General features: G+C 38.6%; 1 protein-coding gene across 3 annotated transcripts in view; it reads right to left on the bottom strand.

The window, feature by feature from the left end:
• DCC (DCC netrin 1 receptor) overlaps nt 1–15,669 on the bottom strand; it is a 1,370,610-nt gene extending 1,354,941 nt beyond the window's left edge. For 2 of the 3 annotated variants that reach the window (XM_074279385.1, XM_074279386.1), the window contains exon 1: nt 14,838–15,668. In XM_074279385.1, the coding sequence (XP_074135486.1) occupies nt 14,838–14,928 (91 nt within the window). In that variant the 5' untranslated portion in view covers nt 14,929–15,668. Of the gene's footprint in view, nt 1–14,837 lie in introns of all 3 variants that reach the window. The other variant, XM_074279384.1, reaches the window with a different exon arrangement.
• Nucleotides 15,670–17,011: the final 1,342 nt, after the last annotated feature.

Below are 17,011 nucleotides of genomic sequence, written 5' to 3'. Positions count from 1 at the left end.
CTTTGTTAACAGTCTATTTTGGTCTATGCCACAAGAGTACTCTAGGGATAACTGTAACTCTTAAATTCCCTTCCTACCTCCAACCCCCGACCCAAGTTGTTAGTGTGGCTTACATTACACAGTGAAGTGATCACATTTTTTCTTGTCTGGCTGGAAGACAGCTGTGTTGCAGAATGAGAGTAAAATGTCAAAATTCACTAATTAGAGACAAGAGAGAGCAAAGGGGTGACAGGAAGTGTGATATTATCTTCTGAGAACAGAAAGAAACTCAAGTTCGACCTCCCTCATCTCTACCACTCCCCTAAAAACATGTTGGATGAAAAAAAAAATCTGCTGTGAGGGAGGCTAAACTAAGCTAAACTAAGACAAGGGGAATTAATTTGTCAAGAGCTCAGCTTCTGAACTCTCTCCCATGCTCCACAATTTCTCACAGGACCTAGCTTGCCCTGGAGTCAAGAATATCCCTTCCATGAGCAGATGTTAATTACTAATACCAGGATGGAACATAGCAATTCTCAAGTCTGAACTTTTCTTTCCCGGAGGCATCAAAACAAAATATTGAATGAATAATCTATGACAGGTTAAAAATTTGGCAGAGCACCCCAATTTGTTCCAAATAGCCTCTTGTAGTCTTGTGATCCAATTAGAAAGATAATATTTGCCCTCCAAAGCTATTTCTTAGCACATTCAGGAGAGAGCAAATGAGAAATGAGATTGTGTGAGTTATGGAAGGAGAGGGAAAAAAGTCTCCATTTTCTCCAAATAAATTATTATTGACAACTATATCCATATCCTCATTTATATCCAAAACTATTTATCTGCCCATCTGTATCTGTTTAAACATACACACTATGCATGCACCCAAGTTGTATGTTCAAATATGAGTATTATATGTGTATATAACACATTTGTATGTAACTTACTTATATGTATATAAAAATACAAATATGGTCACATAAATGCACACAGTGGCTGGAGGTTAGAGGTCTGGATAGATAAAGGACTTAGGACAAATGATGCTGTTGTTGTCCACCTTTGAAGAAGATCAAAATGACATCACTTGGAATGTTTTCCCATAGGTCAGACACAAATAGTCCATATGAATATTTGAGATAGTCTCTTAAGATAGCTAAATGGAAGGAAGATGGGATTTATCTCAAAGTTCATGAATATATTATAAGCTTACAAAAAAACAAACAAACAAACAAACAACTTAAGGACTGTGGTGTATGTACTGAAAGTATTTGAAAAGAGCACTGGTCTAAACTACAGAAAACCTTGAATTTCTTTTTTATGCTCACTTATTGGTGCTAATCTTTTTGAATCTCAGTATTCTCATCTCTAAAACATGGACAATAATGTCCTCATATTAGAACACCAAAAACTCGGTTTAGTGGAATGGTAATGGCAACGAAGAGGAGCAAACTTGTGTGATGTTGGTCAGGCTGGTTAACCTCTGCTTTCTTATCTGTAAAATGAGGTTTGACTGGATGACCTCCAAGGTCTTTGAAAGCATGGTTCAATGGTCTTTTCTTGTTAATACCACATCCTTAGAGCTTCCATTAGAAGTGAAGAATTAGGGGAAAAGGAAAATTCAAGGATAACTCCAAGGTTTGAGTTATCAAAAAAGATTCTTGGTGGTTCCATAAAGAAAAAAACAGGGAATTCAAGAGAATGGAAAAATTTATACAGCAAAATGATGAGTTCAGTTTTCAAATGTGTAATAGCTGAGCAATGACCAGCAAGTCTTAATCTTAAAAGTCAAAATTGTGTGACTCAGTTTCTTCATCATTAGAGTGGAAGAATTAGACTTAATGACATTTAAGGTGCCTTTCGGTCCCCAAATTTTTGATCTTGTGATCCTGTGAGATGTCACTAGGACACCTTGGTAAGCAGGCTATTCATGACAAAGGATCTGGATTTAGGTTTAAATTCCTACCTTAAGGCAAGAAAAACAAAGTCCTTTTCTAATATATTGCTTATAAAATGTGTGTGGCCTCTGAAAGGCCGTTTCTATGTTCTAAAAATAGTTTTGCTTAAAGAAAAAATAAAGCAGAATTACACAACGCTGCTGGAGAGCCTGCTTAGTTTCTTTAAGGACATTGGAAGACAGTCTGCAGTTAGTTCATGAAGTAGGTATAAACTCCCCCCACCAGGATGATAAGAGAATTGCTGGCTACTTTCATTCAGAATGACCCAGTTCCTGCAGCCAAGCCCCAGGTTCATCCCTAAAGGCAGATTTAAGGCACAAAGATGTAAAGCTTCCAACCACCCTCCCCTTTCCACTTATTATTCAGAAAGAAGCTTTTTGAGGTCTCCCCTGCATCTCTTTGCCTGCATCTCACCACACCACAGTTTACCCTCTTCTCTCCTCCCTTGACTTAGAAATACACATAAATAGGGACTCAGTCTGTCTGAGACCCAAGGACCTGCCAGCATCACAGAATATAGGTCAGCATAAGGTTATTGCAATGAGGCCTCTTTTCTAACATGAGAGTCTATGTGTATCTTTGGTGTTAGAGCTTGAGAGACAGAGAAGGGAGAAAAAGAGAGAAAAGAGAAAGAGAGAAAGAGGGAGGAGGATTCATCACCCCAGGGCCCTTTTCAAGTGATTTCCTTTTCCCTAGTATCTGAGAGATTAAAAGGAGGGAAGTGGGAAAAGTGAAAGAATATGGAGAGACCCTGCAGACCCTTTTAAAATGCCCTTTCCTGTCTTACATTGGTGAGAAGAAAGAAAAAAGCAAAAAAGCAAATGGAACAGCAATTGAGTGCGTTGAAATGTGTTCATTCCTAGACAAAATGAAATGTATCACAGCCTCGGAGAAGGGCATCCAAGAGCCTGAGAACTCAAAGAATTGTTTTACCTAAACATTGCCCCAAACATAGCAACTCAGCATATTACTAACCTCCATACTACAAGTAGTTCAGTATAGAACTTAGAGCATAATGCTCTATCTCCCACCCCACCCCACCCCGTGTGACTGTCTCTGTCTCCCTCTTTCTCCCCATATTATTCTCTTTCTCTCTTTCTCTCAAATTATGTAAAATAATTATTTTAAGCATTCATTCAGTTAACTACTTTACAGTATCTGTTATCCACTGTATGCAAAACACTATATTAGATATTAAAATAAAACAATAACAACTAACAAGAATAGTGTCAAGCAGAAAACAACAGCAGAAAATTATTTTTCCTGGACAATTCATTTCTACTTGTACTTCATCAAACTTAGATGAAAAAAAAACTGAGATTATAATAATGGTGATAATATGAGAAATAAGAATAAGTAGGAAGACCAAGGTGATGGCAATGGATTACAAGATAGCCTAGAAACCATAAAGATTTGTCTTCAAGTTTTGCCTCTGACACACTGTGGGGCCATGGGCAAGTTGTAAAATAGTTCTATAGGTGAGTTATTAAACCTGCATTGACAGAAGGAGTTTCCTTATTTGGACTCCCTCAGTGATAAAATTAGACTTGTGGATTATTTTTAAAATATAAAGAAGAACCAAACATGCGGTGCACATTCTTTAATTGATGCTACTGGGGACGCTGAGGGTGACAGAGCCCAGGAGTTCTGAGCTGCAGTAAGGTAGACCAGTTCAGGATCTGCACTATTTGGTCAACCCCACGAACTATAGGTGATAATGGTAGGGGTGGTATATGTAGTGTGTGTGTGTGTGTGTGTGTGTGTGTGTGTGTGTGTGTGTGTGTGTGTGTGTTTGGGGGAAAAGGATTTGCAGGGGACCATGTTGCCTAAGAAGATGTAAACAATCCAAGTCAAAAACAAAACAAGTCCTATGTTGATCAGGGGAGAACCAGACCAGTGAGCAGCCTACTTATTCCCAAGACAGAAGAAATAGAGAAATTCAACCCCAATAGAAGCAAAATAAATAAAATTAAATTTAAATTAAAAATAACAGCAGCAGTACCTCCAGTTTTGCCTTTATTAATCCCAATAATTCATAATAATATAAGGATGGTTCTGTGTCTTCCAAAGTTAACATGACCATGTATGAGTTCATGTGAATTCTAACAAGTTTAAAAATCCTGGGTTACAACAAACATGATGATGGAATATGTGTGCCATCTACGAAGGAACTACTTATGTTAGCATAGAATAGTTAATAAAAGCTTAGCCAAGATAGATGACAGATTTTTTTTTCTTTACAGATATGGAAAATCACAAAGCTTGTTTGCTGAGTCATGAAGAAATAAACCTGAGCCACAGAACAGGTACCAAATAAAATCAAGAATTCCTGCAATATTGAAATTATCAAAACTATTTTAAACATATGTATCCATTCACATCTATATTATATATCTATATGCACATATATTTTCTCTATTTTGAGGAGGTTGTGATATGGCTAATAGAAATATGTTTTATGTAATTTCACATGTATAAATAATTGATATCACTTTCTTTGCTTTTTCAGTAGGTGAGGAAGGAATGGAAGGGAAGGAGAAAATCTGGAACTCAAAATGTAAAAAGAAAATAAATGTTTAAATAAATAAATAATACATTAAAAATATTCACAGTATCTCCTATGTTCAAGATTCTAAGATAGGACCTTGAGGCCATACAGAATTGTAAGTCATACCCCTGTAAAGAAATTATGAACAAAATTATCCTAACAGGAAAACATGTTGAAAACTACAGTGAGTAATGTTGGAAATGAACTGTTAGATGGCTATAATAGTGAGCTTGTAGACTGCATTATAATATCGGGCTCAATTCCTCCCTTTTTGTCCCTAGGAAGAATCGACAAAATCTCAAGAATCCAAGAATTCAGATCTTTTTCCTAGTTCTTCAGTTTAGCTGGAGTCACTTATCAATGCTTAATGGTATCTAATTGTATAGCTTATTGTGTGAGCTTAATAATAATGACTGCTATTTGTAAAGCTCTAGAAAAATTTCAAAATGCTTTTATTGCTTTTATCTCTTAAATCTTTACAATAACTGAGTAGGACAAACTGAGACAAATGGATCAAATAGCCCACTTAGGTTAGTTCATGATGGAGCTTTATTTTAACTGAGGTTCCTGGAGGAAGAAGAGGAGGAAAGGGAAGAGGAAGAGGAGGAAGAGGAAGAGGAGTAGCAGCAGCAGCAATATAAATAGTAGTAAACATGGAAATAAAAGTAGTAGTAATAGATACTAGTATTTAAAGAGTATTTTACAAGATAGACTTATTTTATTCTCATAAAAACTCAGGGAAGTAGGTACATAATTATCACCATTTTACAGATGAGAAAACTGAAGCAAACAGAGGGCAAGTGACTTACTATGATCCACACAGCTAATACCTACCAGATTTAAATCCACATCTTTCTGCTTCCAAGACCAGCATTCTATCTACTGCATGAATGTATCTACTATACCCTTGTTTCCACCATACCATTCTACGTGTGCATACACATGAGCATGAATAAAATTCTTACAGATGGTAGGCAATATGTTAGACTGACTGCCTTTTAAAATATCCATGAAAGTATATGCTTATCTTTCTTATCACTAGCATAAATTCCTGCTGTGAGTTCAGGTCTGCTATTTCTCTCATATGCCAAGGCACTTGATGGCAACATGGTATTCGAGAATATGAAATTGGAATGAGAAATGCATAAAGTTGCTGAGGGAAGAAGTTTGACCCATTTCTGTAGGGAAGAGAATATCAGACTTCCAATTTCATTTTTCATCCATACTTAACCAACCAGTGAATATTATAATGGAAACATGGCCAATATTTCAAGACTGAAGTTTCTTCAAATTTGCTAAACACAGATAGTTAATATTCATTTTCATATAAGGATCATAGAACTGATGGTGACTTCTAAAATATACAGAATAAATAGCAAACAATAGAATACACTTGAAATAAGAAAGGTTGGGAAAGGCTTCCTGTAGAAGGAGGTGTTATTTGATTGGTGCTATGCCAAAAGAAATAATATCCTTAAAGGAGAGAGGAAAAGAGAAGTAAAGAGTGATGCAATGGTCCAATTGGCCAGTATCACTACAATAGTGCAGCCAGTTAGCACTTTATAGTTTCAGCATTTTCATGTGCATTAATTCTTGATCATCACAATAATCCCACAAATGTCTTAAAGCTGTTCTGTTATTTCCCGTTGATAGATGGGAAGGTGAAAACCAGAAAAATGAAGTGAGTTCCCTAAGATCATCACTAACATAACCAAGAGTAAATAATGTCTATGTCTCTAGATTCTTCTTTTCTCTATATATTCTTGTGTGTCCTTCATTCTCTAAGGGGACCATGACATCATGGAAGTGATGCCATGATGTGCAAGTGAATAGTTAATACAACTTCATAGGAAAGGTTAGTGGAAAATCCAATGGTACCCTAATTCACTTAGCATGGGATATTATGATTGAGACACTCTTATTAATAGAAAAATCCAAACCAAGTAAAAAGAGATCAGAAGAGAAATGAAAATGACTAAATCTCTGAAAGGCTATGTGATGAAAGATTAAAAAGGCTAAATATGTGTAGCCTCCTCAGTGAAAACTAAAGGAGGCTCAAAATGATTGATGGCCAGAAATATTGAAAGATCTTAAACACAAAGGAGGCAGAGGCTTACTGAGCATGCAAAGCAGAACCTGCTGCTAGAAGATGGGGAAAATGGGGTGAGTGTTTAAGGGGAAAAAATGACAATTTTACATGAATTTTAAAGAAACTCCTGACAGTGAAACTGATACACTGTTGAAAAGTTTCCCAAGGGAAATCGTGGGCAGGCTGTCCCTGGAGATATCTAAAGCCATACTGAGAAAATGACGGGAAAATATCCTGTGGGGAACAACCCTTTGTAGACATCAAACTTGAAAGAGAACTCTTTGAAGATTTCTTTTCTAATTTATATTCTCCTGAGATCCTACTAAGAAGAGGGAAAAATATTGAAGGGATAATGGATCAAGGACTCCAATAGCAGGGGGTTTGCTTCCATGTTTCAGGCTGACTCATATCTCTAACTAGTCAGTTAAAGTTATAATGCTATAGCATGTAAGGTTTATACCTTAGAGATTCTCTTCCTTGTCCAGAAAACTTTCCTTAGCATGACCAAGTGAAATTTCTGTATATTGTGGGTGTGACAGAAGTCCAAAGTCAGAGCAGATCCCTAAAACAAAGTGCAAGGTATCCAGTATAGAGAGAGAGAAGGAAGGAAGGAAGGAAGGGGGAAGGAAGGAAGGAAGGAAGGAAGGAAGGAGGGAAAGAGAGAAGGAAGGAAGGAAAGAAGGAGGGAAGGAAGGAGGGAAGGAAAGAAAGAAGGATGAGCAATCTAAAGATAATCATAAATGTTAAACTCTATTAAAAAAAAAAACCTAGATAGTGTCTTCTCATACAACCTCATTTTATTGTAGAGGAACCTGAACACAAAAGGAACAGAAAGGGACAGAGAAAGGCAATAGAGAAAGACAATGAGACAAAGACAGAGAGAGAGAGACAGAGAAAGACAGAGACAGAGTCAGTGACAGAGAGAGACACAGAGACAGAGAGACACAGAGAGAAACAGACAGACAGATGGAGACAAAGACAGAGAGACAGAGAAAGATAGACAGAGAGACTTTCATAGAGAGAACTATTACAAAGCCTGGGTATTACATTCATATGTCCTGGAAATTAAGTTACTGAAAATTTCCAGATAACAGTTACATCTCCTTTGTAGGTCAATGGATCAGGGGCCAGATTCTCTTATTACAAATAAAAGAACTAACAAAACCTTATGGGGAAGGCTCCACTCAATAAGATATTAAGGATCATATTGATAAGGATGCAGAAAGAGGTGTCAAATGACTTACCAGACATTACACAGCTAATACATCAAAAAAAGAGAGTCTTGAACCCAGTTTCTATGACTTTCTCTAAATTGATTGTCCTCTTTGCATTATCAAACTACTCTTCATGAGGCAAAATTCTTTCACATAAAGACCTTCCAATTTAATTGAAGATACAATCCACAAATTCTTGGAAAAATTACTAACAATATAGTATTACTAAAAGTGTACATTTATTTCATGGAGTTCTATACTTATATAGAGGCACAAAAATTTGCTTTTTTTCCTACATTAATATGCCAGCTCAATTGAATTGTGTATAAATTTATTCTGCATCTACTTCAACAGGTCTATTTACTGGGAGACAAACATAATACATCACCTCCCCTAAAGAAAATTATATACTACTAGGTGTAGGTCAATAACTTGAATGTAGGTAAGCAAATATGAGATGATTTAAAGAGTAAAAATGCATTAAAAACTGGAAGGTAATATGAAAAACAAGACAGATTCAATTAAATAAGTCAATGGATAAAAGCATAGGGGATGATAAGAGTTTTGAAAAGCTGAAACAAGGAAGCGATATATAAACTATGTAATATTGAATTCGGGGAATAGCTATTAATCCACTGTGGCTAATTACAGTCCCTGAAAAAAGTGCAATATGAACCCAGGACAGAAATTTCAGTAAGAATCAGACTGACTCAGTAATATACAATTTTCCTGAAGGATGCATCATGTCTTTGCTGGGTATTTTGCTTATAATGCAAATTATATTCATCTTTTTCTTTTTGCTTATCCACAATCTGATGTACCTTTTCACTCATTGTCCCATGATAAATTAAAAAGAAATACTCATGTTTCATGCTTCTGACCAAAAACTTTCTACCTTGTACCGAATGACTTCTCAAAGGAATATGAACCCCAGAAAATTATTTAAAAGATATTTTTTTACTTATTAACATAATAAAATCTCTTCTATGAAGGTTAGAAAATTAAGGTTTGTTTTACATGTTACTGGTAATTCCATATCAGCTCCTAGTGATCACTGTATTCTCTTTCAAATCCTTACAAACTTTGGAACCTAAATAATACTGAATAAGGTTGATACCAGAAATGTTTTTACTGCTAATAATAGAATGGTAAGCATGATATATACATTCATTCTATTCATTTGCAGGAAACTTTTACAATTAAATTCTGTTTTGATGTTTTCAGTTAGGCAAAAACAATATTTGTAAAACTTTATTGAACAATTTAGGTCAACGAAACTTTTGCTATTCCAAAGTATCAAGTCATGGATCAAGTGATAGTGATATAATACATCATTATTTTTCACATTGACAGTCTTACCTGTTATACCATATTACTTCAAGGAAACCAAAGAGCCTCTTATACCTAAGAGATGGAAACATTGACTCAAAAAGGATGGATGAGATACAAACAATCAGACTAAAGAATATTTAACCACTGTTGTGTTTACATTTAATTCAGTGTTTCTCAATCATGGTTTTAAGTGAGATTTGAAGCTACAATTCCTTAAGGTACAACTGTTGTGAAAACTAGCAAAAGTCCCAAGTCTTTCTGTAGAGTATCAGAATGCAGAGAGAAAGATTGGAGAAAAAAAAATGAAGTTCCCTGTGTACATTTTATGAATTGGAAATGTGCATGGTATTTACCACTCTACTTCAGGGATTACAGTATTTTTGCAGAACCAAGTGACTTTTTATCTTTAGTTAATTAATCACTGAATCCTCAGTAGGCTTATGCTATTATTCTTTTTACCCAGGCACAGCTAAGATTTCCAGAAATTTACATATATAGTTCATCTAAAAGATTATTTTATGAGTTGGTTTAATCAATTAAAAATTTATCATATGAATCAGTAGTAACATAAAATACACACATAAATACACACAGAGAGACACATATTTACACACACACACATACACACACACACAGAAGAATATGTTCTAGAGTCAAACATGCATTATTGCTAAACTTTGGGATAGCTAAAGTCAAACAAATTCATATGAATTTATTTCCAAGAGTTGTGACTTTTTGATTAGGCTTCTCATGATTTGACCTTAATTTACTATTTGAGCAGAGAAGGACAATGCTCACACTCTCTCTTCTTTGTTAATATTTTTTCCTATGTAGAAGTAGGCAAATGACTTTTTCTTCTAATGAACTGATCTCCCTTACAAAAAGGATGAGTTACAAATTCCATTTCCAAGAATTAATCTGACAAATTCTAAAAGGCAACTACACTATCTGATTTCCAAAATGTGGTATTTAAAAAAGAATACCTAGAGAAGGAAGGTTTCAGAACTATAGAACTGACATAATCCATTGAATTTTACCATCGTCTGGTGTCCTGAGGGTATAAGTCACTAGGTAGTAATAATACTACCACCACTGTGATATTATTTCACTACTATGAAAGTTTTATGAACTGATCCTGAGGTAGATGTTATTTAGATCATGGACACATAGAGTGTATTCCTTGAAAGACAGTAGAACATCTAGTCAAATTCTCCCACCTTAGATATGAGGAAACAGAGAGACAGGGAAATGAATTATCCCAGGGAACACCATTAAGTAGATCATGTGGTACTAAAGAAGCAATACTGTTTCTACACTCAGAAGACCTTGCCTTATTAGACCTTGCATCATTCCTTAATCTGATGTTTAACAACCCGTGTGAATTTAGGCAAGTAACTTTAGCTACATAGACATTGGTTTCTTCATATGAAAAATGAGAGCTTCTTTCTAACTTTAATCTTATGATCCTAAATAGCAAAAACTAGATCCCAAAATTCTAATGAAGTGAGATCATTAATGAAATCTCTGTTCTGCCCCATTCCCTAACATTCTACCTTATGTAAAATAAAACAATATGTATTTTGAAGATAATTTGTCTGCAAAAATTTTCCAGGAAAATCTACCACTCTGTATCAAGTAGAAATAACATAACTGGGTACTCACTTCTAATAGCTTTGCACTGAATTCGACAGTTCTCTCGACTGTTGGTGCTGTTTCTCACTGGGGAACTTATAGTAGGACTTCATTTTGGAATTAAAATGGGATTAAAGCTCTTACTCTCCGAAGAAAACAATAAGGAAGTTTGCTGAGAGGTTAATTTGCCAGAGAATAAATGTAAATCCTAACACACTGAGAAGTTATAAATCTCTCCACAGAAAAATGCCTATCAGCAGCTCTGTCCAGCCCAGCTTTTAAGAGCATTAAACCAAATGCACTAAGCCTAATATATTCACATATAGCACATGTGGTGGCCGTTTCACATGCTTCATAACTCAGAGGGCAACTGCTGCTGTGTGTGAAATGGATGCTGTGACAGGTCACTAGTGATTTATACTGCACCACTCAGAGAGGAACTGAATGCCAAGTTGCCCAGACACCAGGAGGTTCTGACATAGTCTACTTAACATCATACCTACTTGTGTCTAGATTGAATCTCTCTCCTTCCTAAGAAAAAAGGAGAGAGAAAGAGAGAGACAGAGAGAGACAGAGCGACAGAGATAGAGAGATAGAGAAACAGAGAGAGGAGACAGACAGTGAGAGACAGAGACAAAAAGACAGAGAGAGAGAGAGAGAGAGAGAGAGAGAGAGAGAGAGAGAGAGAGAGAGAGAGAGAGAGAGAGAGAGAGAGAGAGAGAGAAATTCAAAGAATGGCTAGGTTTTGTATATGTAGTCTCAGAAAGTCTTACGAAATTCGATTCTGACTTTTATAAAGATTTTGTTAATGTGGACCTAGTAGTTTCCCTAACTCTCTTTTTCATTTAGCAGTAGATGCTGTGCATTTTCCATTGAATTTACTGCATTGCTTTTTTAGTTCCTCAACTATAAAGAGTTGACATTTCACAAACAATGGTTAAAGCAGACTAAAAGGACTTCATTCTCATCCACAAGTATCATTTTCAGCACCCAACACTGACACTGTACAACGATGGTCTTTGTTATATAGTTTGTGTGTGTGTGTGTGTGTGTGTGTGTGTGTGTGTGTGTGTGTGTTAACAATTTCTTACATCTCCAAAGCAGCTTTGGGCTTTAGTCAGCAAGTGTGAAAGGACACAGCCCCATTGTGTTGGCCTCCATAATCCTTTGTTACCAATCAACAAAGTCTTTAAAATGCCCTGCTGAATGGGAATTTTGCCAAATAACAAACCAGCTCCTTGGCCTTATTAAGGGCACCTCCTACTGGTCTTTTCATACAATGAATTATGCTTTCTTCATTATCAGTTCCCTGCTAGGTTTCTGAAGGGAGAAAATAGCTACTAAGAAGAGGACAGGAAATTCAGATTAATGAACAGAAGCGAGAGTCGCTGGAGTAGTATTATCTAAAAGAGCAGGGTCTTCTTTACCTGCGCAGAGAGACAATCCATTTACAAATATGACAAGGATATTTAGAGATGCTTAGAATTTTAACTATTTAGATGCACAAACTTGCACATTTATAAAGTCAGGGATGCCTTCTATGTTTTGACTTTTTAGGTACAATAAAGTCTTTTGAATTTTGAATGAAAAGGTGATAGGATGATTCGGTCTAAAGGTTAAGGGTGGGAGGATCACTGCGTGAGGACAGACTCATTACTTTTCCAACTTGGACCACAGTTTCTTCATTTGTAAAATGAAGGCCATGAACCAGATGACCTCTAATGTCCCTTTCAGGATTTTATATCTAACTTGTACTGAAATCTGTCAAAGAACAGCATCCTGACAGTCCTAGCTCCCATTTCTTGGTTTACTCCCCACAAACAGAAAGCACTTGTTTTGCTTGTTTTCAAAACAAAATAATCAAAGTAACATTGCAGTACCTCCAATACAGCAATATCCTTGATATTTCAGTGCCTTTCCTTCCATGTTCTCTCTTACTTCTCTACCCACCTTCAAGTAAGCTCTTAAGATATAGGGGATTTACACTGAAAGACAGATCGCCCCCCAAAACTTCCCTTTCCCCGATCCATGTTTTTAAAAGGATCAGACCGAGTCTCTGGTGTGTTGAGATGGAAATTAAAGAGACACGTATTCATTACCGGTGTCTGATGGTCCAGGGCCCACCTTCTGGGAGAGTACTTGCAGAGGACAATACTACACCCAGAAGGGCCTGGAAGTAACGGGGTGAGGACCCCTAGAACTAGAAAGAAAATAAGCACACACACACAAACACACACACACATACAGAAGCATCCCCACAGGCACACAAACGCACTCACAAATCTGGATAGGCGCGCGCACACACACAGGGACAGGTCTCGACCCAAACGCACCCATGGGCACAGACCCCCGACCCACACGCGAGCGCGCGAGCGCGCACACGTACACACACACATGCACAGACACACAGACACGCGCAGAAAGAACGCTCCGGTTCATGTGGACGCGCCTAGAAGCCAACAACAGTAGTGCAGGTGCCAGGGCAGTCCTGGTAGCTTCAGGACCTCAAGTCTCGCCAAGAGCTGACAGTCTGAAAATCTCCCACACCAAGAGGTGCTTTCTCCACTCCCAGTCCTTTGCAGGCGTGTGCCGCACTTTGCTGCGCAAAGAAAGCACAGATACGGCGCCCGGAGGCATGCTGGCTGAGCTGTGACTTCCATCCTAATTTATTATTAATTTTCGGGATGAGAGGGGGCTTCCCAGCACCACACTTTCCCCCTTCTCCTTCCCTTGCCCGCTGGGCTGTGTGTTTTCATTTGGACCCAAGAAAAGGTGGTTTCCCGAGGGGATTTGCTTCCCTTCCTTTCCGCTCTTCCCATCCCTCTCTTTTCCCCTGCGCAGCTCCCCGGTTTCCTCCGCTCTTTCTCCAGGGCGCCCACACACTTGTGGGGAGGCTCCGGCGAAGCCAATAGTGGATGGTAATCATTCATTACAATGCTTTTGATGCGTTTGACCGACGAATCCCCTAGCTCCGCTCAGCCTGCTGCTACCGCCCGGGGGCCTCTGAGTATCAATTCCCTCTTTCTCTTTCTCTGGCCCAATTCAATACACAACCAGCTTTGCCATTTTTAATTAGAAACTGTGCCTGCCAAGTGCAGAGCGGAGAGCGAGCCAGTCAGCTCCGCCGAATATCAATCAATCCGAGTTGGGAGACTGACGCTCCGGAGGGTTAGGGGTTGTTGGCTTGCGAAGCAGCTTCTGCCCTCTGCTTTTTCTTCTCCTAGCCATCCGCTCCACCTGCCCCCGATGCTCTCGGAAAGCAGTACCCAAGCCCCAAATCGACCTCATCCCCCAAATTCAAATGCAAAAAAGCGCGGTCATCCTTTTTTCCCCTCTCAAATCTCAGTCTTCAAATCCAAGGTGGCAAACACCAAGAAGATAATCAGAAGCCAAGACGTCTAGGTCCTTCTCTCTCTGTTGTCTCTGCTTCTGTCTCTCTGTCTCGGTCTCTATCTCTTTGTCTCGCTGTCTCTGTTTCTCGTTCTGCCTCACATTACCCACATTTCTTAAATCAATGCCCTGTGCTCCCTTTCTCCTCCCCTCGTTCTAATTTTCTTCATTCCAGTTACAGCCTTGTAAGAAGGCAACCCTTTAACCACTTCCCCCCCCAAGCATATACACACATGCCCCTTCCTGCCTCCCCCAACCTCTATCATCTCCCCTCAACAGCCTGCTAGCTTTGCAGGTCTACACAAGTACTTAAAAATAAATAAATAAGAAATGCATATACACACAGAGAAATAAATACATACATATATATAATACACATTTATGCATATGCAAAGCGGCGCCCCAGTCCCATGCCACCCCACCCACCCTTAACCCAGAGAGAAAAAGTGTGCGGTCTTTATAATCACACCGGACTAAGGTGAAGGTAGGGGAAACGCCAAGAGAGAGAAATATTTCGTAATATTTCAATAAATTTCTTCCCCCCAAAAGCCCATCCCACTCCCTCACCCTACCCCACCCCCCCTTAACCAGTTCTCTCTTTAATGAAGTGAAAAGGTTAAAAAAGAGAGGAGGCTGGGGCGGGGGGGGGGGGGGGCGGGAGAGAGAGAGCGCGGCGAAAGAGAAAGAGAAGAGCCACTTACCGGTGACTTGAAGATGCAAGCTGAGCAGGGAAGCCCCGAAGAGTACAAAAGCCAGCTTTGGTACCCAAACACATCCAAGACTATTCTCCATATTTCAGCCAACACCTACGGAGATTTTGGTCCCGGGCACCAGCAACACTCACACACATACACTCACACACGCATACACTCATGCATACACACGCACTGAGCCCCTTCTGCCTCCTCCTCTTCCACCACCACCTCCTGCTCCTCTTGCTCCTGAGTCCCCTTTCTCGTGCACAGACAAGATTATCAAAAAGGGGAAGAAAAAAGTTCCATCCAGTCCAGGAGCCCCCAAGCCCCAGAGAACTAACTCAGGGGAAAGGAGGGGGGAAGAAGGGAGGAGGAAGCTTTCTCCGATGCTTGCGGATCATCAATAAACAGGCATATCCTGAAGAGAAGAAGTAAAAAAATAAAAATAAAAAAACACCCCTCCAAAAAAAAAATCAACAATCCTTTGGCTGAGATGTGAATTAAAAGGTTGAGCCTGGTCCCATGTCTTCGGCTGTGTAAAGTTGAAAAACAAAAATCTACCAAAGAGATGGTGATGATGATTTTCTTCTCTTGGAAGAGGGGAGGGGGGCGTGCGGAGAAGAGGCGGGGGTAGAAAGTGTTGTAAGGCAAGCTCTCACTTGTTACTGGAGCTGTCCGCCAGCAGTATGTGAGCTGGGAGTTGGAGCTGTACCATCCATTGATCCAGAGAAGTGGAAAGCTGGAAAGGAAAATGTGGAGAACGGAGGGAAACGAACTGGATCAGGCAAAGATTCCACAGGAAGGGGGGAGGGCTGAAGGGAGGGGGATGTAAGGGAGGGAGGAAGGGAGAGAGAGGAGGGTGGGAAAAAAAAGAGGAAAAAAAAAAAGAGGACGGAGAAGAGGCTTTCAGCAGCTGCATTCGTTTGGTCTACATATCAATGAGCAGGGATGCCCTCTGTGGGCAAAGCGTGGGAAGTCACTTTTCTCAATGGATCTGGTTAATACAGCGTGTGTTTTTGCCTTTTCTGCTATCACTCTTGACATTCGTCTTCAGTGAAATCATTTTTTATTATGCCATATACCTAGGCTGCCATGTTAGGCTTAGTTAAATGTCCTGTCTATTTACTTCTCTTCTCTGCAGTTATTTCAAATCAGATAATTGTATAGCTAGAAAGGATTTTAGGGACATATAATTCTTCTGTCCCTTTTTAATAGAGAAAGAAATAAGGGCCTCCCAAAATAAAATGAATTGTTGAGTTCATATAGCTTACTAGTGATAGTCAGAGAATAATTGGACTTTTAGAAAGGAAGAAAGAAATGAAAAGTGGAATGAATAGATGATTGGGAATCAAGAAACCTAGGTTCTGATCTTCCCTCGGACATGAGTTATATGTGTGACCTCAGCCAAATCATTTAGACTGTCTGGGCCCCACTTTACTTAAACAAATGTCCAAAGTTCTAAGTTCTTGTTCCTTTTGCTTCTGCTGTGAAAGAGAACATTGAAACTCAAATGGCTAAAGAACTGGATCAGGAATACAGAACTGAAATTGAATCCAAATTGCCTATCTACTAATGTAATGTTTTCTTCTGTATTATAGTACTTCTTTCCTTTTGCTTACCTTATATCTTCCCAAGCAGAAATGTTAATGTCCTTTGCCTAAATTCCTCTGAAATTGATTACACAATAAAAGTGATTACCAAACAGTTGGAAAATGTGAGAAATAAAGACTGATATAGTTTTTCAGGAATCTGGAGTTTTACAACCTAATTATATTTATTTATGTTTATCCTGCATTTCTGTTACAGACTTGTAAGCTATTTAAGATCAGAGCACTAATATTGGCATATTCTACAGTGAATAAAATAATATCTTACCTATGATAGACTAATACTAACAGAGAGAGAAAAACATAGAAAGAGATGTAAAAAAGGAAGGGAGGAAGGGAGGAAGGGAGGGAGGGAGAAAGGAAAGAAGGAAGGAAGGAAGGAAGGAAAGGAAAGGAAAGAGGAAGGAAGAAGGAAGAAAAGAAAAGGAGGGAGGGAACTAGGGAGGAAGGGAGAAAAGGAAGAAGGAATACAAGCATCCAGGTGGATTGAACAATATCCTCTCTTTTTCCATCTATCAAATGGGATACTTCACTTGTCTCCTCTATTTGTCTCTGTCTCTCATACTCCTTAGT

Source organism: Sminthopsis crassicaudata, chromosome 1 (assembly GCF_048593235.1).
Source record: "Sminthopsis crassicaudata isolate SCR6 chromosome 1, ASM4859323v1, whole genome shotgun sequence".
Taxonomy (NCBI): domain Eukaryota; kingdom Metazoa; phylum Chordata; class Mammalia; order Dasyuromorphia; family Dasyuridae; genus Sminthopsis; species Sminthopsis crassicaudata.
This window is presented reverse-complemented; position numbering and strand designations above follow the sequence as displayed.